The following is a 27916-nucleotide window of genomic DNA, read 5'->3' on the forward strand; positions in this document are numbered from 1 at the left end:
GGTTCAACTTTGATCCAATATTTATCCTCATTTGTATGGAGAGGATGGCTCGCTTGTGGCTCTACCTTCACTGCAGTATCCCTTGCTCCCTTAATGACATGATTTTTTAATGGACTGCAATCCATTTCTCCTCTGAAGTGAATGAAGACATAATGTCATACAGATAATTTTGATACACGCACACAGATATAAATAAATAAATACACGTAAAGAAAGTTAACACCAAAACAAATCTCATACACATTTATCGCCAGGCATTCTTACTAATTTTTGCTATGTTCTGTTTCGTACTCTAGAGAGGAAATTCTGATCTCACTAAAATTACCTGCTGCCCTCTCTTTCTTTTGTTATATCCTCCTTCTACAGGGAGAGAGTTTGCCCTGTGCTTCCAGACCTGCTCTCTTATAGGACAAGTCAGGTTATTCTGTAAAAGAATCTGGTGCTTGAAGAACCAATATGTATTCAAAAAAGTAATAATTTTGCTGATGAAAATTGAGGAAAAGCTAGATAACTTTAAGACTACTTCAGAAATCAAGCATGGTTTGTACTTTCTATATAAAATATTCACAAATTATAAACTCACCTTTCTACTGCCGTCATTTTCCAGCTTTCCAAGAATCATATCAAACTATATGTGCAAAGATGTAAAACAGAGGGGAAAAAAAAAAGGAGGGGAGAGAGAGAGAGAGAGAGAGATGAATTTTATATATTACACAACATACTTAGCAACTACAAAGATGAAGCCATACAAACAGGGATCTATGTCAAAATTATTACTGCATATAAATAACACCTCTGAAAGGGCCAGTTAAACATCCTAAACACACAGCTGATGTGAGAACTGGAATGTTCCACCTTCTAGGAATGATTCCGTAAGATCTAGGTGTGTGATTGAAGCATGATGCAGAGCGAGAGCATATAAATGCTTAAGGTTGCCTGGCCTAAGCCCCATTTCAATGAAGAAATATATTTCCTTCTAGGTAAGGAAGGCAGAAAATGCCCATACATACCTCTCTGCTTTCAATTACTAGTTCACTAACGCAGCGCAAGAACATATTTTCTCCTTGGCTGTCCTTCTCGTTCCTACGAAAGGAAAGGGTGGAGGAAGGTCCTGTTTCTCAAACAGGAGACTTTCAAGATAAGGATAAAAATAAGCAGTATGTCTAAATTTTCTCCCAGTTACATCTTGGCTCCTACCTGAGAAAGTAAAAATACTGCAGAGCTTCTCTTGGATCCGTTGATTCAAATTTACGGGTGTAAAGCATCAAAAGCCGTGCAAAATTAAGACGCCTGACACCGGGAGGGTCTCCAGCCTCATGGCTCACTGCAGTGACAGAAACAACACTATCAAAGCACCTAATGCCAGGGAACACTGCTCGGATCTTCATCTCAAATTAATCACAGCAATGATCCAGAACTCTAAATGCAACTAAAACAATTAACCTTTAGCAAACTGTACTGATAAATATTGCTTGATTATCAGTTACACAGGCCTGCTGTGTCTACAGAGTATTAAAAGGCCTCAGAAGACATTTCCTTATTGTAAAGTAAATGTGCAGGACTTACACAGCTGTGCGCTCTGCCCAGAAGACTTCAGGAGTAATTTTAACTCAAACATGACCAGAGCAACATGAACAGCATGACAGCGCAAGTGCTCCATCCGAAAGAGAAAAGCGATCGCAGCTTCAAACTGTGCTGTCAAGAACAATACTTGGAAGTAGAGGAAAGGCTGTTGATTCACTGCAAAATGTGATTCACCTGAAAAAAAAAAAAAAAAAAAACACACACATGGAACAAGTGAGAAGGGTTTTGCAATCACTGACTGTGGACAATTCTTGTCACAATCCATCATTATCGTTTATTCAGTTTTAACAGAAATAAGCACACTAGACAGAATTGAGTACATAATCACACAGCAGTCATTGATCTATAATTGTTTCATTGCAAATATATCATGAAAGGCCACAGCATAAACACTTATTCAGGGAGCATCAGTGAACAAACAGTTACTTGAAGGAGTTCCTTTTCTCCAGACGATGAATCACCACCTCCGAGAGACTGCAATAGATTCTCTGGGGACCACAACTTTATGTCTTCATTTACACTTACCAAATGATCCAAAAGTGTTATAAATATTCAAAGGACTTCCTAATACAGTGACACAAATGGGAGCTTACTGTATCCCCTCTTCACTCTTTTTTTTTATCTGCATGAGAGTAATGCTGCATGCTGGAAGGCAGCAGAGAATCAAATCCTGTATGTCTTGGACACTCTAAAGTGACCTAATCAATTTTGACTCATCAGAAGATCAAGATGGGAAAAGGCACTCTCTCAGGCATAAGCTGCTCCCACAACTTTTCAAGTGCGAGGACTATGATGTACGTGAAAAAGGCCAGTTTGGGTCCCTAGCAAATTACTTGAAATGGGTATTTATGAGAAACAATGAAAACTGATGCACGTGGAGAAGAACGTTGGAAAGCCATGCCTGCCTTAGGGAATGATTGCTTTTCTGGTCTGTACTCCAACTCTGGAGTTTTGCTAAAAGAGCTTAGCCTATGTATGGGGAGAGAAAGCCATCCATAATTTAGAACGGATGGAGTACAAATAATAGTGTTGTTCACATACAGATGTTCACTCTCTAGACTGCTGAGTGCACAGACAGGGTTTGTTCACTCTACCTTACAGAAGTCTGTCATTACTCTAGGGAAACTGGCTGTCCACAATTACTCTAAAGATGCCTGTAGTGACAGCGCTTTAGGGTTTATGTGGAGTCCAGTGTTTGTGGAAAAATTGCTGGAAAATGCCCTGAGCAGAAGAGCAGAACCCCTGTAGCATGTGCCTTCGTGGTTTCTTACCATAGTCCTCCAGCAGCTGCTTCTGGAACTGTGATAACGTTAACCGGTCCTGTGGAGAACTCGTACCATTGTCATCAAAGCACACTTGGTTCAGCTAGGATCACATCGGGGGGCGGGGGGAAAGAAAAAAAAAAAAAAAAAACCAACACAGACATTTCAACATTATCTTGCAGGAGGGGTGCACTCGGAAGATACACATTCCATGCAAAGTCCTTGCAAGGATTTGAACAACTGACGAGACAATAATACTAGCTGCAATGTCAGGTCTGCCTATTGCTGGTCAGCAAAGATCTTGAACATGGTAATACCTGAAATCTGTGCAGATGTAACCCAAGGGTCCTTTGGTAACTGTGCACACCAACCTCAACTGTTGGGACTCAGAATACCAGCTACTCGATAATCGCAAATAACTGTTTTTTTTTTTTTTTGTACAATCTTATCAAATCCATAGCTAATCACCAGTATCTACCCTTATGCCCACACCAAAACTGTGAGAACTTTATGTGTTGGTGGCACTCACACTGTCTTTCTCACACCTGTCAACTTTCACATCAACATTTTAATCATAATCCAACTTGGAATGGAAAACTGCCAAAGGATTCTCCCTTCAGTAAACTAACCCAGCTTGCAAAGGCTGAGGTTGAACGAGGAACACAATGCTTTTTCGCAGAAGACCATGCTGTCCCCAAATTAACACCTGGCAGTACAGAGGGTGACAGACTAGCCCTAGGATTCAGATTCTCAAGCTCCCCACTATTTGAAAGGTCTCAGGATCACACACATTATATTGATGGAAAGCATCTTGGATTAGGGAGGATAGAGCAGTGTGCAGAGACTACCGCTTATTCCTACCTTAAAATAAATAAACTAAGAAAGACACTTACTTTTAGCCAAAGATAATCCTCTGTTTTATCAGCAACTTCACTCTGATTATCTGTAACATCACAACGTCCAATAATACAATAAACAGCCCTTTTGTATGGGTCAGTATTATTCCTCAAAGCTCGTCTATAATGGAGACGTAGTTTATTTTCTGTGGCAGGGGATAATCTAAGGAAAAAAAAAACAAAAACAAAACAAAAAAACCCACAAAGCTAAGGAATTTGTGGAATAAAAGCAAACCCAAACTCTGCCCATATGAGGGAACCTGGATATAAACCAATGTAAAATGTTCATACTGACCATAAAGGCATCATGAAATTAAATACTGGAAGACATTTCTTGCACTTGCAAAATTAAAAATATTTATACTACCTGAAGAGACCCATTTCATGGGCATTTGATTTTGCACAAATTAATTTAAATAAGGTTAAAATTATAGGGAAACATCTTCAAATGACCTCATTATGGGAAAAATCAGAAGACAGTCATTTTAAGAGTGCATTAATATTGCAGGAGGTCACCTATTTGTGTAATTCTGTGCAATTTCATCATTTCAGAAAAACACAGCTCAAAGTATTTGGAGCAATTTGGACCAGTAAATAGTACTAAAGCGAGCAGGTCATTGTACCATGAAGTCCTTTATGAGAAATATTGTTTCATCTTTATCATTAAATACTTTCATTATGTTCCTTAGCATTCTATTTCTTCTTTTTGCTTGTGGAGAATTTTACAGAATTGAATCAATAAAGCATTCTCCTAGACTGATATGTTGTTTGTCAACTCTGTAGCCAGATTTCATTTTTGTAGCTGTAATAAAAGCAAAATAAATCAATTATAGTGTATAGCATTAGAGCGCTTAATGGGAATGACAACAGTGCCTGCACTGAGGCTTCTGGAGCAATCATAACATAATGAGCACTGCTAAGTGCCACGTTAATGTTTAGAAAGAGGACTTGGTCTGCACCACTTGGTCTTTTTTTGGAAATTGATGTGCTAACTCAATTGCTTGCAAGCATATAATCAGTATTTTAGCCAGTGACCTCTGTCAAACGATGGGCAGCAAATGCTGGAGCATGAGAAGAAGCACAAGGAAGACCTGAGACCATGCGATGCCTCTAAAGGGCTGCTATAGACACTATTTGCTCCTGTTGTGTGGCACTTCTATGAAAATAGGCATAGTAACGACTGTTTCCTCAAAGGACATACAACTAAAACAGGAAACAAGTGGGAAATAAAAAGACACAGGTTTTATGAAAGCGTGCTAAATCTCATCTGTCATACGCAATATTGTACCGTTATACATAAAGCAGCTCCACTGGGGAAAAAAGCAAAGTTTATGCCACTGCATTACTTTTAAAATGTGAAACTGTGCAAATTTTCACACAACTCCTCCTCTGTCAGGATTTTCAAACTTCAAAGCCATAAATTAAAATACAAAAGCTTCTTATATGTAATTAAGTAATAATAAGTAATACAAACCCCAGGCAGCCTTCACCATCAAAAGAATCTTGAGGCCTTTATATTTATACCAAGCCACTGCCTTCTTCACTACTCTCCAGCAGCTTCTGTCCCTCAAAGGTCTTTCCGCATTCCCAATTACCTTTTATCCTTACTGTGCATGTACTCCTGGAACCAGGTTTTGAACTCTCCCAGCTGGTGCTGTGCTCGCTTCACCACATGCATGGCTGCAGTCAAGTCTCCACAGCGCATGCAGTAGTAAATCAGTGCCCAGACAGGATGGCCTTCCACCTCACCATCCTGAAAGACAAACAGAAAGAAAACACTTAGTTACTTTCTTTTTAAGCAGCACATTTGACTAATTTTTCTTTATACATATCAACTGCTTAGTTTGTTATTTCTGCCCTTACACCTATACACTGAGTTTGAAAAATTCTCTTTGCATTACAGAATTCAGAGTCCGGGCTGTGCTGGAACAAACAGACTTGTGTTATTATTTTAGCTCTGCCACTGAAGAAGATAGACATATCTGGAGATCAGGGACAAAATGCCAAAGGTGTGAGCCCCGTGAAAACTGTGCACACTCATGGGGAAGGAGCTAACCACCCAGCTACCTGTGTCTCCTACTGATCCGTGAAGTTCACTTTTCTTTTTGAAGTGTAAAAGGTTGACAGTAGGTAAGTCCAAACACAGAAAAAGGCCCAATAAAAGCCCTCAAACAAATCCAAGTATCAACAGCAAGCAAAAACAGACAGAGCAGTCATGCTTGGTTTGTATGAACGAAGCGAAACCTTTAGGCAATTCCCTGGCTAAAATGGAGTTACTGCCTCTACTCATCTCTGCTTTTGGCAGAAGGTGCAAGCGAACCTGCCTCAGCACCAGGCTGCTGATATGGGGACGACTCTGCTGCCGTCGAGACTGCTGCATCTGGGCAATGGAACGAGGCTGCAGGCTCCTTCTTTCTGCCTATTCGTGGCAATAAACGTCTCAGGTTTGCTACCTCCAAAGAAGGTAGCTCGGTATAAGAAGGCATTCAAGATGTCATTTAAAAGGCAAACTCAGGAGCTTTCCAGCAACAAGGGACAATTTGATTTGCAACAGCTGAGCTGGAAGATTTAACATGGGCTTCAATGGGCTTTGGCTGTGACCACGGAGGTATTAAAAATGTCTGTATTGAAGCGGAAAGATAGCAAACTAAGCAGCTTGGCATACCTGCTGAGGTGCATGATATTTCCAGTATTATATATTTACTCTCATTTCACCTAAATTTACGTTTTTCAACACAGATTGCCTGTAAACTCTAGTAATTGCAAATGCACAGCTAGGACCTGCTACCATAGACAGGAATTGTATTCAGACTCTGAAATAAAAAAAGACTTTGGCTACAATTCAGATTAATTCATTATCTATTTAACCATTAACAACCGGTGTCAGCATCTTAAAATGGCTGCTAAAAAAAAAAAAAAGGAAGAAAGTAAAAAAAAGCAGTGATAACATGGATCATTAAATCTCAGAGCATATTTTCTGGTTTGAAATATTAACATATTTTAATACTTTAATATCTCTTTAAAAATGAACCAAAGCAATATAATTTCTACAGCTTAGAACTTTCTAGAGCTACAGACCACCACCACCACCATCCTTCCAGCGCTAGCTCTGAATTCAAAGTGATTTTTGCCTACTATTTTTCATTTCATAAATTAAAAAAGAAAAATTGGAGAGGAATTAAGAGCCCACTACCTAAGCCATGTTTACGCCTTTTCCTGACTGCACTGGAGCACACAGATTTGCGTTATTATTTTCACTCAGTTGCTGAAGGAGACCAACATACCTGGAGACCAGGGACGGGCGCAGGAAGTTTGATGTTCAGGAAGCTGCGGACTAGTTGGTAGGTCCCAGGAACTCCCCCCAGCTGAGCCTGGTGCAAGTTTCCAAACACCGTCACAAAGGTGTAATTCTTGTAACTGAAAGAAACCACACAAACAGGCGAAAATATGCTTGCTGAGAACACCTTCTGCAAGAACCTGTGAAAGCCATTAATCAAATCAGGTCAATAAAACAACTATTCCATTAAGAGGTGGAAGTCTCAAAAGTCAGTACACTGTAGCAATAACAGCAGGAATAAGTCAGCTGAGGTCCTGTTTTTCTCACCAGCACAACATGGACTAGTGCATATATATTAATGACTTCCTATTTTCATTCCTAGTTACAGGCCACCGGGCTAGAACTCTGTAAAACCATATGCCAAACTTAGGAAAGTATCAGTGTACCTTGATAACATCTTTGGCTTTGCTGCCCTGTTAAGCACAAGCTCCTGAGGGCTTAAGATCACTAACAACTGCTCCAAAGCAGCCGCAGGCAGGGCTGGATTCCTCAGCAGGCATGTGAAGGGCTGCTGGTGCATGCAAACACTCTAGGATCAGGGCTGCCTCACCAGATAGCCATGTCCCGCTGGGGGTGGAGGGGAACTATAAAGCAAGGCATGTGAATTAAGGAAAAAAAAAAAAGGAATGTTAAGCCCGAGGGGCCCAATCTCCAGAAACTAGTGAGCAGGGAGAACAACAGGGACTGGAACTGCATTCCTCACTTCAGCTAGCAAGGGACTGGAAACAACATTCTTCACATGCATCTTTTCACCCAGGAAAGACGGGCATACTTCTACCATTCCTGGGGGGGGGGGGGGCGGGGGGGGTGGGTAAAAGTACTCCTGAGGTGTGGTGACAACCCTTAGGGACAAAGAAGAAGCAGTGCCAGGAGCTCAAAGCATCTCCTCCTGGTGTATTGTACCAACGTGCAACACCTCCAGTGTTCAAATGACAGACTGGTATCTGCGACAACTACCTACCCGATGCGCTGCACCTCTTGCCTCCTTCCCACTGCTGAACTACCTGCTAGCTGTCATGTTGGCAGTTCTTAGATATCGAAGGGACACTGTGATGTCCAGCTGCGTGAGCACGTGTGCACTGAGTAGCTGACACTGCCATCCAGAGGATTCAGCTCTGGACTTCCTCTCTACACCCATTCTGTAAGCAAAATGGCCTGTAACTGTGCAAATATCTCCTCTGCCAAGGAGTTTAGGTCCTCAGGATATTTGCTGAGCCAGAAACCAGGCTGCTTCTTCCAGAGTCTGGAAATGGTTTGTAGATGTTCCAGTCCCTTGGAATTCTACAGACCCCTTTCAGTGTTGAAATTGCACGATCTGCACCACGTTTTTGCAGTGCTATCCTCACTTCCACCAGTTCCAGGTGATCAACAGAAGAAAGGAAGCACAGAAAATGAGATTTTTTCTTTTTTTTTCTTTTTTTTGTGGAGGGGTTATAAATGTCTCCCAAAAGTGAAATATCTGCTTATCGCCATGACAGATACAAAATCATTAAGGGCAACATGGAAGAAAGCAGACCCCGCAGTGGATTCAAGGCCTTTAGAACAGTTCTATACTCCAAGGGACTGCTCTAAGTCCCCCAGAACAGACAAACCATGCCTGAAAGCAGCACTATGGAGCTGACTTAGCGATATGTTTGTCTGTATTACATCCAAGTCATTCTAGCTTGTTAATAAGGAACCATCCAACTGCCTGGGTTTTCTCCTTACCTTTGCTCCAGGTAGCGCAGAGCCTGCCTCACGAACTCCATACGCACCTCCATGCTGGTCCGGACTTTCAGGGCATCGCTGGCAGGAACCAGGGTAACGTCGGTCATCTGTTTCACCATGGCCCACATCTCAGAGATGTTCTATGAATGAATCATTGCGTGCAGCAACAATTAGTACACACAAGAGCAAGGAACTGCTTTGAACCTTACAGCGTTCTTATGCTTGAAAACAAAAAGCACAGAAGCATGGGACAGTATTGGTCAGTCTAGATCTGTAATGGAGGAACAGAAAGCAACCAGAAAAGTAAGTCGCTTCTGTCCGGCAAGATTCAGAGTCTCCAGGATTCTCTGCATGCTTCTTGTATAAGGAGAAGATGGCTAAAAAGATTTAACCTGCAACTGTCATGCAGGATTGGCAATACTTTTCCAAAACTAGGCTGGGTATTTGATGCTATACATTCTTCCCCATTTCCAGCTTGTATATTCCACTGAGTAAACACCGTCACTTGGGTTACTTAAAGACTCAGTGAGGGAAAAAGTTTAAAAACCATCCACCTCTGCACATTCATTCACAAAGAAGCAGCTATAACAGCATCTAAAGACCAACAGCATCTTTGCTAAAATGGCAAAATACTGAGGAGAAAGAATTGGAAAGTTAGCTTCAGCAAGGGCAGGTGTTTACTCTCAAGTGCTACTGGAACTTGCTACAGAATATAGCATACAAGGATATGAGGAAATCAAGGTTGAAAACATCAAAACACAACAGAACTCATTCCAAGGGAAAAGCAATGTTTTCCCCTAACATAACAGCTCACTGTTCAAGATGTGTCACTGCTGTGAAACCAGGTTCTTCATTTTGGTAAGAGATTTTCACTAGCATTGTGCCAGTCACAGGGGACACGCTCTTATTCAGTATTTGCTCTGTGTTTTCTGTAGAGCCATGTAATTTTTTTTTTGGGGGCACTATTAGTATTTTTCCACCAATGTCAGCAAACTGGTAATCTTAGCTGAAAACAGATTAAATGCATCTCCTTAGGTTAATTTATTGGCAGTACCTTATCATCCAGTTCTGCAACAGCAGCGCAAAGGTCCACCAGGTTAGGCTGCAGATGTCCATTCACTATCTTCTCATTATAAATATAAATCTGAAATGTATCAAAAGCAAGTTTAGGGGAACATATTTCTCCCCTTCCTCCTCCCCAGCCGTGGCAGCAAAACCTCAATTTGGCTTCAAGAATGGAATATCCCCAATAAATCCCTTCTACTTCCCTCCCACAGTAGCTGCTCCTGATCTGGATGCAAGAGAGGAATAGACAAGAGCATGAATGGCAGGTCCACAGCACCCCAAAATCCCAGGCCTGCCTGAAAGAGCACAGAAATGCACCCAACTGTTGGAGGCAAAAGAACCAGATGAGACCCAACAACTGAATGGCAGCGACCCTCCCCTGCGTGGCAGCCTCCTGCCTGCTGATGTGAGTGAAACTCGGGCTGTTTTATGGCTGAAGGACTCAGGAAGCCTGAGACAGGTGAAAAGAACATGGACACTTGGCCCTCCAAAACCTCCTCTGAAAGCATGACCCCACCTTGGTCTTGTTTGAAAACTTGGTCTTACTTTACTGCTATTTCGATTATTGTTTATTCTATTCCCAGCCAAAAGACCTTCCAGTGTCCTCCAAAAATAATCATTCATGGTGCTGGAGAGGAAGTGCTGGAGTAACCCGAGTCCTTCCTTCTCGCACAGACTGCTTGACTTACACCCCAGTTTGGGATCCCAGTGGGAATCTAGCATCAGTGAAACCACATACATGGACTTCAGCGTGTTCCTGGGAAAGAGTCTGACTGATGCATGAGGAACAAGTAATTATTTTAGAATAGTGGAAGCGCGTTTTGCAGTGGACAATGAGCTGGAGCAGCACAGGTTGCCTCATCTTCAGGGCTGCCCTAACGCCACGTTACGTCGTGATTCACGTACCACGCGCTGCGCTGCTGGACGCAGGCACAGCAATGCACACATACAAGCTGCTGGATGCCCGAGCAATGACAGACAAGGCACGAAATAAGCATAATTGTGTGGGAATTAGGCAATGTTTGTCTGCGCCGTTTCAAATATTCCATTTTGAAAAAATCAAGTCCTTATCGCTCATCTGCTTACAACAGTGCTGGTAAACAGGACTTCTCCAATAACAAAAGTAACAAATTGGTTATGTAGATTTATCAGTTTTTCCTGCACAATTTCAGAAGCTTTCTAATGCTGCCAGACATGTTAATGCAGAGCTGATGTGCTAAAGCTCCACATAAGTGATCCCATTAAAACAGAATAGAGTTTGACGAACATCAGGATTAAGACTTCAACATCTTTTTTTGTAAGAACAAATGGAATTTAAAGTCTTCATTTACCTAATTTTACACTTTGACAAGAGTCCTATTTTTTTTTAAAGCATAAAAGAATTTCACTTTACTAAACACACGCAAATTATTTCCATAATCACACGTAGTGTTCAGCATCTCCTTTCGAAACAAATTCTGCAGCAGATAGGCAAATAAATTTCCTACAAAATCAGGCTAAATTTCTTATATTTTTCAACTGCATTTTAACCTCAGACAAGTGCTTTCATGCCCCACTGACATGTTGCTCTATGCACTTATCTGTCTCTGCAGAAAACGTTACTAACTGTGCTTTTACATTCCTTGCCAGTATACTCACCTGCCGAGCATATGCCATCTCCACGTTGTCCAAAGAGCTGCGACCTGGCGGGCCCAAATCACCAACATAGCTAGGCTGTTTAATGAGAAACATAAGGATTATTAAAGGTTCAGGTGGCTTTTTTGGGGTTTTGTTTGTTTGTTTGTTTTCCCTCCCCCAGTACAGTCAAACTCTTCAGTCTTCATATTCAGGTTTAATTTTCTGACTGTTTGCTATACAAAAGCTATAAAACTACTGCAGTGCATTTTGTCAGTGTATCTATTTCCCAAGCGCAAATGCCTGACAGTTTTACCAAGTTCTTCAGCTCTTCACAGAGGAAAATGCAGAGTTACACTGCAATATCCTTTAAGCCTCCTAAGACAGCTTAAACCCAATACCACGTTTATGTACAAAATGACAGAAATTCTTCCTACTCAGCACACAAACCAACCACCAGCTCTCTAGATTGAGGACATCGGCTGCTCTTTGCTTTTCTTTCTTGAAAGGTTCCTCTTCCAGGAAGAGCAGCGCCTCCCCGCAGAGCATCTGCTCTGATCCCCCAGGACAGCTCAGTGGATCCAGCCAGCAGAGCTGACATGCCAAGGTGGTTCCAGTGCCACGTGTTCAGACACTCAGAATGGACCTGCAATATTTGATCATCCCCCTTGGCCGGTGTGCTGCTGGGGGAGGAAGGAAGCTAGCAATATCCTGCCCTGCATAAATCGTCTTCCCACCCGCGGAGCCAATGCACGGCTTGAGGCATTCTCACTGCTCACGGAGTCAGAGCGGGGGAAGTTTGCACTCTTTGGGGAAAATTGAACTCATCCCTTGGAGGTCAGCAGTCCTTTAACATCACCTGCTTCCTTAGCCGTGCCACAGCCAGGATGGTTGGTAGATAAAGCAAGACAACCTTAGCACAGGAGCATCGTATCTGTTACTAAGCCCTCTGACAGTGCTGGGACAGGGCAGGAGGAACGGACAAGCTTCCAGGAAAGCAAGCACATTTCAAGGCTGAAACAGCAGCAACAGCCTTTGGTTTTCAGGTTTTAAGTCCCAAAGCTCTTTTGACTCTCTCAGGCCCAGTCTGATGGGAGATGCCACCTCTCCCCCCACGTTGCTCAGCTCATGCCCAGCACCTACTGTATGTGCTGTTATAAGCACTGAAGCACTGTTTACTTCCCCTGGGAGAAAGGATGCAAAGCACAAAAGCTAAATACTGGAAAAGCAGCTGCAGGCAAACACTGAGAACGGGCCTTGATTTGCAACCATAGAACTCAGGTTCATCTATATTGCCTTAAATGGGAATCAACAACTTATTCTGAGAAAGAGCATATACATTTGCCAAGTTTTAAAATAAAGCTTTTTGGCTACTACAGTCGGTTATGGCTAGCTGCACATTCTCATTAGCTATTGCACTGTAGCGATACTGCCAAGCAGTTTTATTTTCCCTCCCTCCATTTATCCAGAGTACTAGTACTTTAACGCTAAACGAGATCACCTTCAGGTACTGCTTAAGGACACGTTATACCCTCCTTTCCTGGAAGAGCTCAGCCAAATGTGACTGACTTGCTGCCTTGCGAAGACCCAACCCAAACAAGGCCCAGATGCAACGGAAAACTACAGTTTCTACTTTTGTTTAATCCACTTAAAAATTCTTCTTTGCTAACACCGGCAGGACCCACGTTCCTAAACGTGCTGGCCTGCACCAATGCGGGGAAAAGGCGTAAGGAAGGGACGTGGTTCCTGCCGAGAGCCGCCCCGCTGGAGGCAGAAATGCCCATCCCGGTGAACCGGACGCCCCCCACCCAGCCCGGAGCTAAAACGCTACGAACCCAGGAGCCTGCAGGCACGGTGCTACCTGCCTGCAGCCTGAAGCATTCGGGAACCCCTGACGGTCTGCTGGAATTTTCATTTCTATCTTTTGTGCGGTAGCTCCATTGCACCCCTGGCCATACGTTCTTGCTAAGGGCTATATTTGCCCAAGCCCAGAAGTTTTGGATTGAAAAATTTTAAGCAATGTTTAAATTTAAAGATACATGCAATCGCGGGACTGCAACTGGAAACAATTTATGCTTTTTGCATAGCATACAGTAGCTGACTAAAGAAAAAAAATAACACCCAGTTTCGCTCCTGATATAACAAGAGATAAATGAATGAAGTTACCAAAGATGAACTCTTACCGTCTTTTTCATCTGAATTAGCAAAGAAACTTCTAGAATATATCAAGACATTCATTTCTCAGTAATACTGCAATCCAAATTATGCCAATCCAACCATAAAATTAGACAGACGCATCTGGATCTTAGGTAGAATAAACGAAATACCTTACCAAAAAAAAAAAATCCATTCTTTTTGCAGATAAAACTTCTGTTAAACGCATTCTTCACCCTCACACTCCTAAGGGGCACTGATAGTTGACACTATTTGCATTTTCCTTTCAGTGCCAAATCATCTGACACAAATTCCTTAAAACCCACCTAAAAAAACCCAACAAATTCTTTGTTCCAAAGAACAAAGGATCTGCTAAAGCGGGTTTCCCGGGAAACTGCTGCGATGGCAGAAATAGCACTTTGCAGCCTTTCCCTTATGTCGTGCTAGATAAATTGTGGAGTTATTTAAAGCAACACTGTATTATGGACGGTGCCATTAATTACTGATAAGGTTTCATCTTCTGGAGCAAGAGAACGGGACGCTGCGACTCAGTGCTGCTTTTCAATCAGCACCCAAACACCGGGAGTGTAAGGACAAGGACCGGGCTTTATTCCATGAGCTCTGGTCTTTTTCCTTCTTTTGCAGTGCCAAAGAACATCCAACGTGGCTGCTCGTCCGGAGAAGGGAGAGGGACCAACAGGTTAAAGGACATATGTCAGGATCTGTCCTCAGAAGCACATGCCTACCACCAACAGGCACCTGCTCCGGGCTTCTGGAGCTTTCCTCTTTCGCCAACTTTAATTCTACCCTAAGCAGAATGCTTTTAGGATTGCTTTTATTAGTCTGGTGCAGCTCAGAACTGCATACAGAAAGCAAATGCTTTCAGTGCTGACTACTACAGCTCCAGGAGGGGGGAGAGAGAGAAAAAAAAATCACCACAAACTACAGAAATATTTTTCTTGTTTTTCCTGTGCTCTTATTTGCTGCTTCAAGATCCCCAGGAGAAACTTTATTTCCTATTTTTCCCCATCTCATGCTTGCCTTCTGGCTTTTGAATTTTTAAAGACCCAAACTCATTGAACCGTCTCAGTGCTGTGCTAAAAGCAGATGTCAGAACAAAACCAGTGAGTCAGCAGGGAAAGGCCCTCTCCCATGCTCACCTGGAGCAGCAGGAAGGGCTGCTTGTGCAGGCAGTCCTTGCATAGGATGAAGCTTTAAAAGGTTTTTTAAAGTTTTTAAAGCAGTGCTCTTGTGGTTAGAGATTGGGGGAAGGCAGAGCAAGGCTTGGTAGCAAGTCAGAACTTAAAGCAGGGAAAAAGTTATTGTTAAGAAGGTGATGGAAATAGCAGCCTGGTACATCTTGGACAAGTCACATACCAGGTCACACACCTGAGCAACTGAAGCAGCAAAAGCAAAAAAGGAAAAGCAGGTAGTGCACAAAGCACGGATGTTTCCCTGCACACACGTGCATCCTTCTGCAGGCAGCCTGCTGTCGCTTAAATGGCTTGTGCTGCTTTTATGAACCACATTAGCTTCTCCCTGCCCTGAATTTAGATCTATTCCTAAAGACTCGTCAGAGCTGCAATATTTACTCTGAGCACCACCCGCTCCCAAAAGCCATTTGTATCTTCAAATTCATTTTGCCCAATGCTGCTGCTTTTCAGAGGAGCCTTCCTTTATTTGCCCTCAGCCAAGCGGATGTGCAGCAGGATGCATAATTCATGGCTGCAAACGCCCATGGCCAGGCACATCCCTGCGCAGGAGCCGGCACAGACGTCTCGGAAGTGCTCCCGACGCCACGGCACGGAGCGGCGCAGGAGCCTGCGCTGCGGCACACAGGGGACACGCGTGCGGGGCTGCAGGGAGGCTGCAGCGTTCAGGGCTTCTGGGCAGTAAAAGTAGGGCGAAAACTGCGAGCGAGTGCAGCCATCACGTCCGAGAAAGTCACATCAGAGCAGGGATGGAAAAGCTGAAGCACAGGGATAGAGAAAAACCTGAAAGAAACAGACAAAAGACATGCCCAAAGCCCTAGGGGGACGTGATACAGAACAAACACCTTGAGAATGAGGTGGTTGGTATCTCCAAAACAAAATCCCAGTTTCCTCTCTTTCCCCAAGAAGCACCTTTTTATTCATTTTCTTCTTTTTCCTTGGGGGAGGAGGGCCAGGTTGGTGGGGTAAGTCCTGTGCTACTTCTTTGCAAAACACGGCCCCGTCTGTTAATTGGCCTCATTTTCCTGAGGGACAGGCTGGTATTTCATTCTGCCCAAAGGAGCTTTGCCCAGAGCTTGAGAACTGGCTCACAGGCAGACCAGGCCCCCCCTGCACTTGGATCACTGCCTTTGCAAGTTGATTCTCCATCTCCAGAGGATGTCAATTAAACCTCGAGCACATGCTACAAACTGTGTCTGTTTGTGGAGCACACACACACGCAGAAAAACTTACTTGACTGAAACAAGGCTTTCACAGAATCACAGGATGGTTAAGGTTGGAAGGGACCTCTACAGATCATCTAGTCCAACCCCCTGCACACGCAGGGTCACCTAGAACACTTGGCACAGGACTGCATCCAAGTGGGTTTTGAAGATCTCCAGAGAAGGAGACTCTACAACCTCTCTGGGCAGCCTGTTCCAGTGCTCTGGCACCCTCACTGTTAAAAAAAAATTTCCTTAAGTTCCTGTGGAACTTTTGGTGCTTCAGTTTCTGGCTGTGTCTTCTAGTTCTGTCGGTGGCCACCAGTGAAAAGAGGCCAGCACCATCCTCCTCACTGCCTCCCTTGAGGTACTTCTAGACACTGCTCAGGTCCCCTCTCAGCCTTCTCTTCTCCAGGCTGAACAGGCCCAGCTCCCTCAGCCTCTCCTCACAGGGCAGATGTTCCAGGTCCCTGATCATCCTTGTGGCCCTGCGCTGGACTCTCTCCAGCAGCTCCACATCCCTCTTGTACTGTGGAGCCCAGAACTGGACACAATACTCCAGATGCGGCCTCACCAGGGCTGAGTAGAGGGGCAGGATCACCTCCCTCGACCTGCTGGAGACGCTCTTCTTAATGCACCCCTGGACCCCATTGACCTTCTTGGCCACGAGGGCACACTGCTGCCTCATGGTCAACTTGTCGTCCAGCATGACACCCAGGTCCCTCTCTGCAGAGCTGCTCTCCAGAAGGTCAGTCCCCAGCCTGTACTGGTGTCTGGGGTTATTCCTCCCCAGGTGCAGAACCTTGCACTTGGCCTTGTTGAATTGCATGAGGTTTCTCACCCCTGCAGTTGTCCAGTCTGTCCCGGTCCCTCTGGATGGCAGCGCAGCCCTCTGGGGTATCGGCTACTCCTCCCAGTTTGGTATCATCAGCAAACTTGCTGAGGGAGCACTCTGTGCCTTCATCGAGGTCATTGATGAATAAATTGAGCAGGACTGGACCGAGGACTGACCCCTGGGGGACACCGCTAGCTACAGGCCTCCAGCTAGACTCTGCACCACTGATCACCACCCTCTGAGCTCTGCCGTCCAGCCAATTCCTAATCCACCTCACACTTCTGGAGCTTGCCCAGGAGGATGTTGTGAGGGATGGTGTCAAAAGCCTTGGTGAAGTCGAGAGAGACAACATCCACCGCTCTCCCCTCATCTATCCAGCTGGTCATAGAAGGCTACCAGGTTAGTCGAGCAAGATTTCCCTTTGGTGAATCCATGCTGACTACTCTTGAGCACCTTCTTGTCCTCCATGTGCCCGGAGACAACAGCCAGTATGAGCCGTTCCATCACTTTTCTGGGGACGGAGGTGAGGCTGACTGGCCTGTAGTTGCCTGGGTCCTCCTTCTTGCCTCTTTCGGAGGCTGGTGTGACATTGGCCTTCTTCCAGTCTTCCCGCACCTCCCCTGTTCTCCAGGATCGTTCAAAGATGATGGAGAGCAACTTAGCTATGACATCCGCCAGCTCATGCAGCACTCTGGGGTGCATCCCATCAGGGTCCATGGATTTGTGGGTATCGAGTTTCCTTAGGTGCTCTCTGACCCAATCTTCCTCTACCCAGGGCAAGTCTTCCTCTCTCCAGGCTTCTTCTCTTGTCCCTAGGGCCTGGGACTCTAAAGGGCTGCCCTTGGTAAACACCGAAGCAAAGAAGGCATTCAGCAACTCTGCTTTGTCTATAAAAAGCCTCATCGACTTCCTCATCTTGGTCATGTGGCCTGTAGCAGACACCCACCACAGTGTCTCCCACATTAGCCTGCCCTTTAACCCTTACCCACGAGCTTTCAACTCGCTCATCATCCATCCCCAGGTTGAGCTGCATGCATTCCAGTTGCTCTCTCACATAAAGAGTGACTCCACCACCTCGCCTTCCCAGCCTGTCCTTCCTGAAGAGCACACAGCCTTCCATGGCAGCGCTCCAGCCGTGTGAGCAATCCCGCCACGTCTCTGTGATTCCAATAAGATCATGACGCTGGGACCGCACACAGATCTCCAGCTCGTCCTGCTTATTCCCCATGCTTCACGTATTGGTGTACAGGCATTTGAGGGAAGTAATCAAGCCTGCAGGTTCCCCAGGAGGGGTGAAAGAGGACCCTCTGTGATCATTTCCTATCCTTACTTCCCCACTACCATATTCCCACTGGATGCCATCTGACTTTGGCTATGTGGTACTGATTGCCCTGTCTTTCGAAGACCAACCTGCTGCAGGGAGGTTAGGTAATAGGCTTTTAACACAGTAGATGCACTTCAAACCTCTCAGACCTTTGACGTCTTGAGGATAACACTGGAATATATCAACGATTTTAAATGCTCTTGAAATGACGCACGGTAGGATGGGTGCTTTGAAAGGGAGAGTGGACTATTACCAAGCAATAGTGTATGACCAATCACTAAACTAATTCATGAAAACTATTCAATGGATTTTTTTTCCCCCCCCGTGCACCAATTTGATGCTTGGCATCTCAAGTGCCTTGAACTGGGGCTAGTGTCTGCAACATCAGAAAAAAGGGTTTGCTATTTCAGAGCAGATTATTACATTGCTTCTCCTAGTAGCCCATATCTGTGCTTTAAAAGGAAAGCCTCAAACCAGTAACTCAAATCGAAGATGCTAGAAGCTATCAGCACAGCTGTCGAGGCTTCAGACTCATATCCCAAGAAAATGGGATAGCTGCTTTTAGTTTTAAATGAATTCACTCTGCCTTATTTAGCATTTCTAATATTGGAAAGCTGGACAGCCTGCTGAGAAGTCTCAGTAAAGTATCCATAAATTACTTTCTGAAGAAGATAGCTTCTATAAAAAGATGTGTGCTAACTGAGATTAACCTATATTTAAAAGGACAGCAATGAGAAAGGGACATCTCATTAACAAATCTAATTATTTCCAAATCCCTATACAGGTCATAGCCCATTAACACCAAGGGCTTTTTCTTACATGCAGTTTGCAGCTCTGTAAGTTGCTCCAGTGAACAATATCTTAAATATATATTAAGTAAAAAGAAAGAAGGGTGGGAGAGGAGAATAACAAGGGTATTAAAATGGAGGCAAAAAAAAAAAAAAGCGTCTGTGTTCAGGCCATGCTTTCCCCACCTCCTCTCCCATCCTCTCAAGGTTACGGTTTTGCCTGGAACATTGGGGTGACCGGTTGGGAGACAACTCTGTGCTCGGGGGAATCCCGCCGATATCCAATGCCCCTAGCTTAGAGGGGTGCTACTCCCACAATTTTGTGGGCAGCTCCACCTTATTCTACTCAGAAAATGGGAACATTTTCGTTAAGGGAGTAAGCTGTAACATTTTAAGTTAAAACATTCCTTTTGCTATTGACAGGTTGCTAGTCAATCCCTTTTCACCATCTTTGGTCAGAACTGGCTATTTTAAGCTTCAGCTGCTCAACACCAGAGGCCTCAGAGGCACAAAACTTTAACCTGTGTGAAATGGTACCCTCAGTGAGAATCAAGGTAACAAAAACATAATCCTTACTTTAATATTCATTTGGGTTTGCCAAGAAACCTGAGAAACTTCAGCTCTCTAAGATAAATCATAAATCCTGAAAGGGGATACGGAAGGATATTGGAAAGGGATGCTTTAAGACCCATAGCACAGTTGAAAAACTATCTGATCCCATTAGATCTGCAAAAATTTCCTGAAGATAATATTTATCCTAGTGTGTTTTCTGTCCCATGGTGTTACTGATCCAATATTCACTAGCATGACTGAGGTTACAAATTGTACATGTGGCATAACACCGCTTCAGCAATAAGAGCTCCATTGCCTCTACCAATCAGTCAATAAAAATCATTTCACAGAATCACAGAATAGCTGGGATTGGAAGGAACCTCTGGCCATCATCCAGTCCAACTCCCCTGCTCGAACAGGGCCAGCAGTTTGAAAAGCAAGGCTTAAGGTTTGAAGTTCTGCCAAAGCATTCCGCCAGTCTCAGCCACTTTGGAATTGAGTGGAGATCTGATCTTACTTTTTCACGCAATGCCATCTACACAATAACCCAGCTGTGCTGCCAGCAGTGCTGCATCCCAGCTGTGCACATGCTGTGCCTGACTACGCATAGTCAGAAAGCTTAAGAGTTACCTCATTTTCCTGGGTGAAATCAAGAGCATCTTCCCCCGATGCAAGCAGTGTGTGAAGAATCCGTTGTTTCACCTGTTCCCATTCGACCAGCATGGATTCACGGTGATACTCCTCAGCCATGGCGAAGGTCTGTGGGTGGGCAACAAGCAGTTAAGGTATGTTCAGAAACAGTACACAACATGCAATCACCAACTATCAGCTTGGCAACACCTGAATACAGACCTAACTGTACTAGCTGCTTTGGTTCTCCTGTATGACAAGAGGCTCCGTCACAGAAAGCACAGGACTGATAGCAGATGTGGAGAAAGACAGCTCTTTGCCTTCTGCCCACCTCTGAGCTGTCCTGCTTTAATTTCACTGTCAACCATCAAAGAGCGTGTTATGTCTTCTTACCTTCACTATGCTCATTTCAGTATGCTTCTAAATATTCTTCAATAATTGCAGTGAATTATACATAATAAAGACAGTTTAATAATGCTTACGATCCTTTCTGATCATTTGAAAGAAGCACAGACTCAGTTTTAATCCTGAGGTGATGTCCAAAGCTACACGGAGAGAAGCTTAATCTTATCATAAGCAGTAGAAAATATGCAATAACATTTGTGGACATCAGTCTCTCTTGAGGACAGAAATCTGAGCTCAGCAAACCTTCTTATTGACCCTAAGGGAGAACGCTTACATTCTTACTGTAGCAATTCTTTTGAAGACTGATTTGCCCATATAAGATATTTTGCTTTGGACAGGGAGATGCAATATGATTTTCCCAGGTCTTCTACAGACAAAAGATTTAAATATTACAGTACTGCTGCTGCACAGACCTGAATATTGTCCTATGCAGGAAGCAAAACACTGCAGCCCCTGTAACTTGAGGATACAGCTGCAATTCACTGAGCATCATCATTGAATGCAAAGTCATTGTGCAAGACATTGCTGGGAGTAAAAAGGGGATTATAGTCCATACATTATCATTTCTAGAAAAGGCACCCATGCAGAGGGGTTGGGGAGAGGATACTGTGCCTAACAGACAGCAGCTGCTCTGCACAAACTCAGATTTAACATTATGAGCCTCCTGACCCTACTGAATATTGCTGCTGCTGAAATACATTTTACCAAATCATTCCTTCTGCAAAACATAAGCATGTATTTCCCAACTTCTAAATATTCTGTATTCTGTGAAAGATACAGTCCTTTTAAATCCTATCAGTCTGTTAAACATCTGATTTATAAAAACATTCCTCCATATTTTTTTCTCCCACATTCCTCCCCATCCCCTTGTTTTCCAGGAGTCTGCCTCCCACTTACCCTCTTCCTGGACTCTTCAATGGCTGACAGCAACGCATTATCTTTTTCATTCTTCAGGAATCCCTGGAAAATAGGAGAAACAGAGCTTCAGCCAAAAAAAATCAGCCATGCTGAAACACATATCTAAAACGTCAGACACGTATGGCTCTTCCAAGTGCTAGCAGCTCTCCCCATCCAATCTTGCAAGGTTTAAAGGTCACATTACTCCACCAGAGGTACAGTAAGATGCCCATAAAGCACAATGTGAAAACAAAAATATGTTAATATCATTTTAATATGCATTAAAGCCTAGCAAAATGTCTTGCTTCTATTGCCTGTTATCTCCACATACCAACAACTGCTTCCTCCTGCTATCCAGTTGACGGAGGCAGGATGAAAGCTGGTAAGAGCGAGAAGCTAAGATAGGATTGCTGGACTTGAGCAGGTAAAAAGGAGGTTTTAACTTGGCAGCTTCAGGCAACAGTGGAGTTCTCAGAGACCAGGGAGCAAGTGTGGAAAGAAAGTCCTAAAAATCAGTTGAGAAAGGATGAAACAACCTAAGAGTTGGAAAGCATACAGAAAAAGTTTACAGCACTGCTGCTCTTCCCTTGAATAAAACAAGAGATAGCTAGAAAAAATAAAGCCTAGTTTAGAGTAAATTAGAATAAATTCTGAATAATTAGAACTAAAACTTTGGATTTAGTGTATCTCTGAACCCCACACACAGGCCAGTTATGTACAAAAAGAATGACAAGCAAACAAACAGCATGTTTTGGATTTTAAGCAAAAAGTTGTGAGGTGAACTGCAGTAGCATGCACAAACACAAGGGTTTTGTTAACACTAACATGAATCCATGGTTTTCCCTGTGTGGAATCACCAGTTAAACACATCAAGCTAATCTGCAGTGCTAGACTTCAATTTAATCATGAATCTAACTACACAAAAGAATTAAAAGTCTTGTTTCCCTCCGAAGTGATAAACTATAGTGTTAACAACTGTAATAAGAACCAATATTTTAAAATTTGCATGTTCATTAAACGCAGCTCTAAAATTAAGGGGCCACTAACAAATCTAGTTGACAGACCACATATCTTTCCAACGAGGATACACAGCATTAGCTGGGCCTGCTGAACCCAACGACAAACAAGGAGCCTTTCATGCCATTTGTACCCAACTTCTGCTCCCAAACAAATGGCTTCCTGCCCCAAAGATCTGACAAAATCAGTATTGATCCTTATACCCTACATAGGGTTAGAGACCTCTGGAGAAGCACCAAGTCTGGAGCAGGAAAACACTCCACTGTCACAGGGATTTGGATCTTCAAAAAAGTTTATTTATGATAAAATCTTAAAAATAACACGCAGCTGTATTACATGCAACATCAGATACCAGCAATTAGTACTTACTTAGCTCTGAGAAGTAAGGAGGGATCTAAATTTTTTTGGAATTGAAGAAACCTGGCATGAAACGCTGCTGTTTGCCTTCCCATTCCCAGACTCGCGAGTGAAATCAAGGGCACTGCACCCCTTCCTTCCGGAGCACGTAGCACGAGTGATAATTTGGTGGAAGACGTTCTCTGACTCCCTTCAGCTGGAAATAGCAACGTGACCCCCTTCCGTTCAGCAGATGCAGCCGTGCCGTCCTTCGAGACAGGCACGCGATGCAGCCCTAGAAATAAATACGTGCTGGGAAGAGGGGTGTCTTCTGCCATCCAGCCTAGTCTTCATTGGAGCATCTGCCACGTCCCACTTTCTTTTTAGGCAATGCCCACAGAGAAAGCACCGTTGCAGCCTTAGAGAGAAGAGCTAAACGAAGATCCTTGCACACGCCTGGGGACCAGCTGCTAGAGGAGTTCTCAAAGGCAAGGGTTGTAGTAATCACCTAAAGGCAGGGACAAGTTGGACTGTGGCTCCCTACAAGAAAGACAGGGATGAAAACAGGCACACATGGCAATCTTGCTATAAACTGGGTGAAACTTTGCTATTTGCTGTAATAGCCTGGGAATATTGACTAGAAGGAATTGGAGACAGGTTGGATACCTGCCTAACAGCAAAGTACGTAGCAATGGTGGCAATCAGCAGAGCAAAGATACGCTTGAACTTCACTTGAAGTCAATAGATCCAGGCTAAGTTATCTTTCCTAATGAAACATCCCAGCTCCTGGAGAGCCCAGAGGCCCACTGAAGGGATTAGACTACACAGCGCATCAATTAGGGGGTAATTAGGAAGCAAAATGTCACCCCTCAAAGCAAGGGCTGAGCAGTCGCTCGGACGGTGCTTTTCCTTGGGCTTGGGGCATTGCCACCTAGCGGTGCTCTGTGCTTTGGCACTATACGCCTGGATTTCACACTGGGATATAAACGCACACCTACTTCAAGGAAGCACAGAGATCTCCAAAATGAAGGAGCATGGAAGATTCACACTCAAAATTAGAAAATTTTGGCTAATAAATAAATAAATAAAACAGGTCACATTACAGCTTCAAGGGCTTGCATTAGGCACTCTGGGCAGGCCTTGAACCATGCTGGGTTTTGCTCCTGTCCTAAAAGCTTTCTCCAGCGCCAGCAGGAAGGTTTGGCTCTGCCAGAGGGCTCTGCACTGTATCAGGTCTGGCACGCAAGGACATGGCTGCTGGGGACCTCTGCGGGGAGACACTATTGATGCACCCACACTTCACCCATGGGTTCCCATCTCCCGGCTCAACTTTTTCTTCCACATCTGGCTCTCACTCCTGACCAGTTCCAGTTCCTCTCACACCTCTCTTCTCTCCTGGAGTTTAGGCAGATGTCACCATCACCCATTCCCCCTCCCTCCTGAAGTGCAGCCACACGCGGTCCTACCTCCCCTGCCCAGCCTGTCCTAGTCATCCAAGGAGCCTCATTCTCAGGCCTCAGCCCACCCAACACACCCCTGCACTAGCCCGGGCGCCCACCCTGCAAGGGCAAGGATGGCAGGGAGGCCAGGTCACGTCCACGTCGCCCTTCACAGGGCTCCTTGCTCGACTGTCGCTGCTCGTCTCTGTCATTCCCTGTCTGAGGGAGGCTGATGTGACACAAACTGGCACCTGTTTTGCTGCAGTCTGAATTCCCGCACTAAAGCGTGCCAGGAACTCACTCATTCCCAGCACGAAAGGGTACACATGCACTGACAATCTCTTTTGAATAGGAGACTAAAAGTCACTTCCACTTACTGTGGTAAATGAGGTTTGTAAACGCTCTCCCGGCCCATAGAAGTCTCTTAATTACTTCCATCACCCAGGCCATACTTTTAATATCTGATCTTAGTATTCAAGCTGTCAAGAGAAGGCAAATGCTGCCAAGCAGTTGCAGCAAGGTCCTGGCTGTTGAGAGCAGTGCTTCTTTTTTCATTGGCAGGAGAAGAAAGCAGGAAAGTAAAGGAATGTTCTGGGACCATTTCAAGTCAATTGCTCTTTGATTAAAATTATCTCCAAGTGCTGGGTCTCCAGTAGGTCCAGTGAAGTCTTCAAAAAGCCAGCAGGGATCACAATTATATGGTTAACCAAAAAAACATTCAGTAATGGCTTGGAACAGAAACTCCAAAAGAAGCAACTAGTTTACTTTAAGATTAAAAAAACCCACACAAATAGAAATTAGAAAAAAAAAAAAACAATAATAGAAATGATTCAGCAAGACTACTAAGAAGGCATCATTGCAGTAGAACACACTGCATATTACTGCTTTTTAGCTTTTTTAGCCTCATTATTGCGTTCAGGGAGGCCAGCACTGGCACTTGCTTGCTGGCTCCAAACCCGACAGGCCTGTCGGCAAGGGACAAACCAGTGAGTTCTCCTCCGAGTGCAGTGCACACTGCATGCACGGGGGAAGCTCCAAAGCAGCAGACCTCTGCCTGGAGACAAGCTGTCAGGCAGGGACGGGACCTCCCTGCCCTGTCACCAGCCTGTCGCTGGTGCAGGGCTCAATTTAAATGGAGCCTTTCATCTGTGCCACCCAGTGAGCCTTCGGCAAATATTTACAGGCAAATTGTGCTCTGCTGCCTATTATTGCTAGCAATGTGAAGCCTCGCGCTCTTTCCGCAGTGCTCTGCTGTTTCGTATTGTTTGCACTGTGACACTCGTGCAGTTTTCACAGCAATCTTCACACTTCATCCAGGAACAGTGGATTTTGTTGCGCTGGATAAATATCGTTACTCCTTCTCGCCGTGACAGAAAGAGCTCTCGAGGTGAGGAAGAAGTCGTTCCTCGCGACATCAGAGATGAGCTTGCAGCTGAAGCAAGGGCAGATGCTCTTCAGCTCTTGCTGGGATCACGTGAATCTGGCAAACAACGACTGGAAATGTGCTCCCTAGATAGGCACACGCTCTTCAAGGGATAAATTACAAGTTCACATTTACCATGAAGGCACTGCTAGAGACCAGAGAAGTATCCTTCATGGCCCCACCGCTACAGGGAATAGTCTCTTCACACCTCGAGTGACTCAGCTGCAGCTCAAAGCCACACACACATAACTCAGCTCGGTACAACCCCTCTCGAGGAAGGCGAGGAGGGGATGAAAACTGCTCACGCCACCTCTCTCCCTCCTGCTTCAGCCACAAAAGCATTCCCTAAGCGCAGCCGGGCTCGCGTGGAGCCATCGGCAGCTCTCAAACCTTCCCGCAGCACCGAGCAGAGTGGCAGCCGGGCACGCGCCCGACGCTGCCTCTCCAAGGCGCCTGGGTGACGCGCAGCCGCCCAGGCACATGCAAGGCGTACCGTGAATATAAAGGAGATTTATTACAAAATACATGAGGAACACAGCTCTACGTCATGGGGAACGCTTAGGAGATGCTCCGGTCCATACTCCCTGCCAGCATAAAATTCTCACTCTGATAGAAGATCAGTGCTTGCGCTAAATACGACTCTGCACCTGATTTTTTATTTATTCATTTTTCTCTCTAATTCAATGTATTACGTTCAGCACGTCCAGGCTTTCATGCTCTACAGCATCTCAATATATTACTTAAAATTGTGCTTACAAATGGTTTAACTCCTACCATAACAGGGAAATTCACTGCAGTGTTCCAATATGTGTTGCATTTTTTAAAAAACGTTTTACAAAATGTCACAGAAATCTGCAATAGTAACTACATGGATTCTAAAGAGCACCAGAGCACATCCATCCTCACACTGTTTGCTATATTACTTTTAAAGTATTTAATTATTACAATTTGGGGTTTATTTTGTTGTCTTATTTTTCAATTTTACCACAGGAAAAATAGCAAACAATAAAATAATTTCCATCACACATACCAGTCTACTTCATTTTCATTTCTGTGCTACCTGTGCCTGAACTGCACTTCGCATATACACATGCTTTGTTAGACATGACTTTGATGGGAATGTTTCAAAGTATCAAATACTTAACAGCCTTTTTTAAAAAAAACACAAACTTTTCTTAAAATAAATAATGATATTTCATAACAAGTTCTCTCCCATGCAGAATTCCCGACCACCAAAGCACAGGCTGTTTTGTGTAGCAGCTGCTAACATGATGCTCAAACAAGAGCTGCCAGAAGGGGCCAGAGCTACTGGCTAACACTGCTGGCACCTATGTCCCCTCCTGCCTTAGTAAAAGCAAAGAAACCAAACCATTACAGTGGCAAATAAAGGCACCGCCAGTCTCGCGCCAAATCCAACCTGTTGCACGGAGATCGGATGGACTGGAGGGGCCGGCCTGGCCTCTGCCCGCAGCGGTGTCCACACGGGCCTCAGGCGACGCGGCCGTGTGACCGTGCCTCAGCCCGCGGACTCTCCCTGCAGCTATAGACACGCTTATATTTGCATCCTGGTTAAAATAATAAATAAATAAATAAATAAAAGCACAGAAATAATGAAGCTTTGCTGCCGTCCTACAAAATGCAGAAACCAAGAGACCTGCGGCAGTACTTGGAATTTGAGTTGCTCTCCAAACTGTATTTGAATAAGATGGATTACGAGGTGATTCCAAAGGGGCTGAATGCACAGGGCAACCTTAGATTTAAAAAAGAAAAAAAAAAAAAAAAAAAAAAAGATATCTGCAGCATGGAAAGAGAGAAACAACATCACATCACCCGCCGAAGGAGCTATTATTTCCACCTGCCCGCTCGCATGCTTTCCAAGGCAATGCCGAGAAGATAAAGGCAGATTCGTATCATTTAAAAGCTTCCTCGCACAGCGACAAACGAGCAGATAGAAGAATCCCTCTGCCTGGAAGCATCTGCTCCTCCCGGCATGCTGAGGCGCCCCTCGAATCGAGCTGGCATCCCCCATGTCACCCATGACGCCATTTTTTCTTTTCTTGCGCTGCCATTTTAGCTTTGCCATTACACCACGTACCCTGCTCACATACCCATCAATAACATAAAAATTGCCCCGTAACATCCCGGGGCCAAGGTGCCCAGCACCAGGAAACAAAAGCAAAGCACCAGCACATGCACACGTCTCTCTAAGCACCACAAAAACCCTTCGCTAGGAAGGAA

At 44.4% G+C, this 27916-nt stretch overlaps 1 protein-coding gene across 1 annotated transcript in view; it reads right to left on the reverse strand.

Annotated features, from left to right (window-relative positions):
• The window catches only part of NUP93 (nucleoporin 93), a 66211-nt gene that overhangs the window by 7281 nt on the left and 31014 nt on the right, over nucleotides 1-27916 (reverse strand). The window contains exons 3-15 of the mRNA XM_010222471.2: nucleotides 21464-21526; nucleotides 20162-20290; nucleotides 11490-11564; nucleotides 9841-9930; nucleotides 8787-8926; nucleotides 7027-7159; nucleotides 5338-5495; nucleotides 3740-3905; nucleotides 2856-2949; nucleotides 1567-1758; nucleotides 1198-1324; nucleotides 1011-1083; nucleotides 584-628 (exon numbers count right to left, since the gene is read on the reverse strand). Of these exons, the coding sequence (XP_010220773.1) occupies nucleotides 584-628; nucleotides 1011-1083; nucleotides 1198-1324; nucleotides 1567-1758; nucleotides 2856-2949; nucleotides 3740-3905; nucleotides 5338-5495; nucleotides 7027-7159; nucleotides 8787-8926; nucleotides 9841-9930; nucleotides 11490-11564; nucleotides 20162-20290; nucleotides 21464-21526 (1485 nt within the window). The remainder of the gene's footprint in view (nucleotides 1-583; nucleotides 629-1010; nucleotides 1084-1197; nucleotides 1325-1566; nucleotides 1759-2855; nucleotides 2950-3739; nucleotides 3906-5337; nucleotides 5496-7026; nucleotides 7160-8786; nucleotides 8927-9840; nucleotides 9931-11489; nucleotides 11565-20161; nucleotides 20291-21463; nucleotides 21527-27916) is intronic.

Source organism: Tinamus guttatus, unplaced genomic scaffold, assembly GCF_059628265.1.
Source record: "Tinamus guttatus ecotype Peru unplaced genomic scaffold, ASM5962826v1 Tinamus_guttatus_pri_ptg000074l, whole genome shotgun sequence".
In the NCBI taxonomy this organism is placed as follows: Eukaryota; Metazoa; Chordata; class Aves; order Tinamiformes; family Tinamidae; genus Tinamus; species Tinamus guttatus.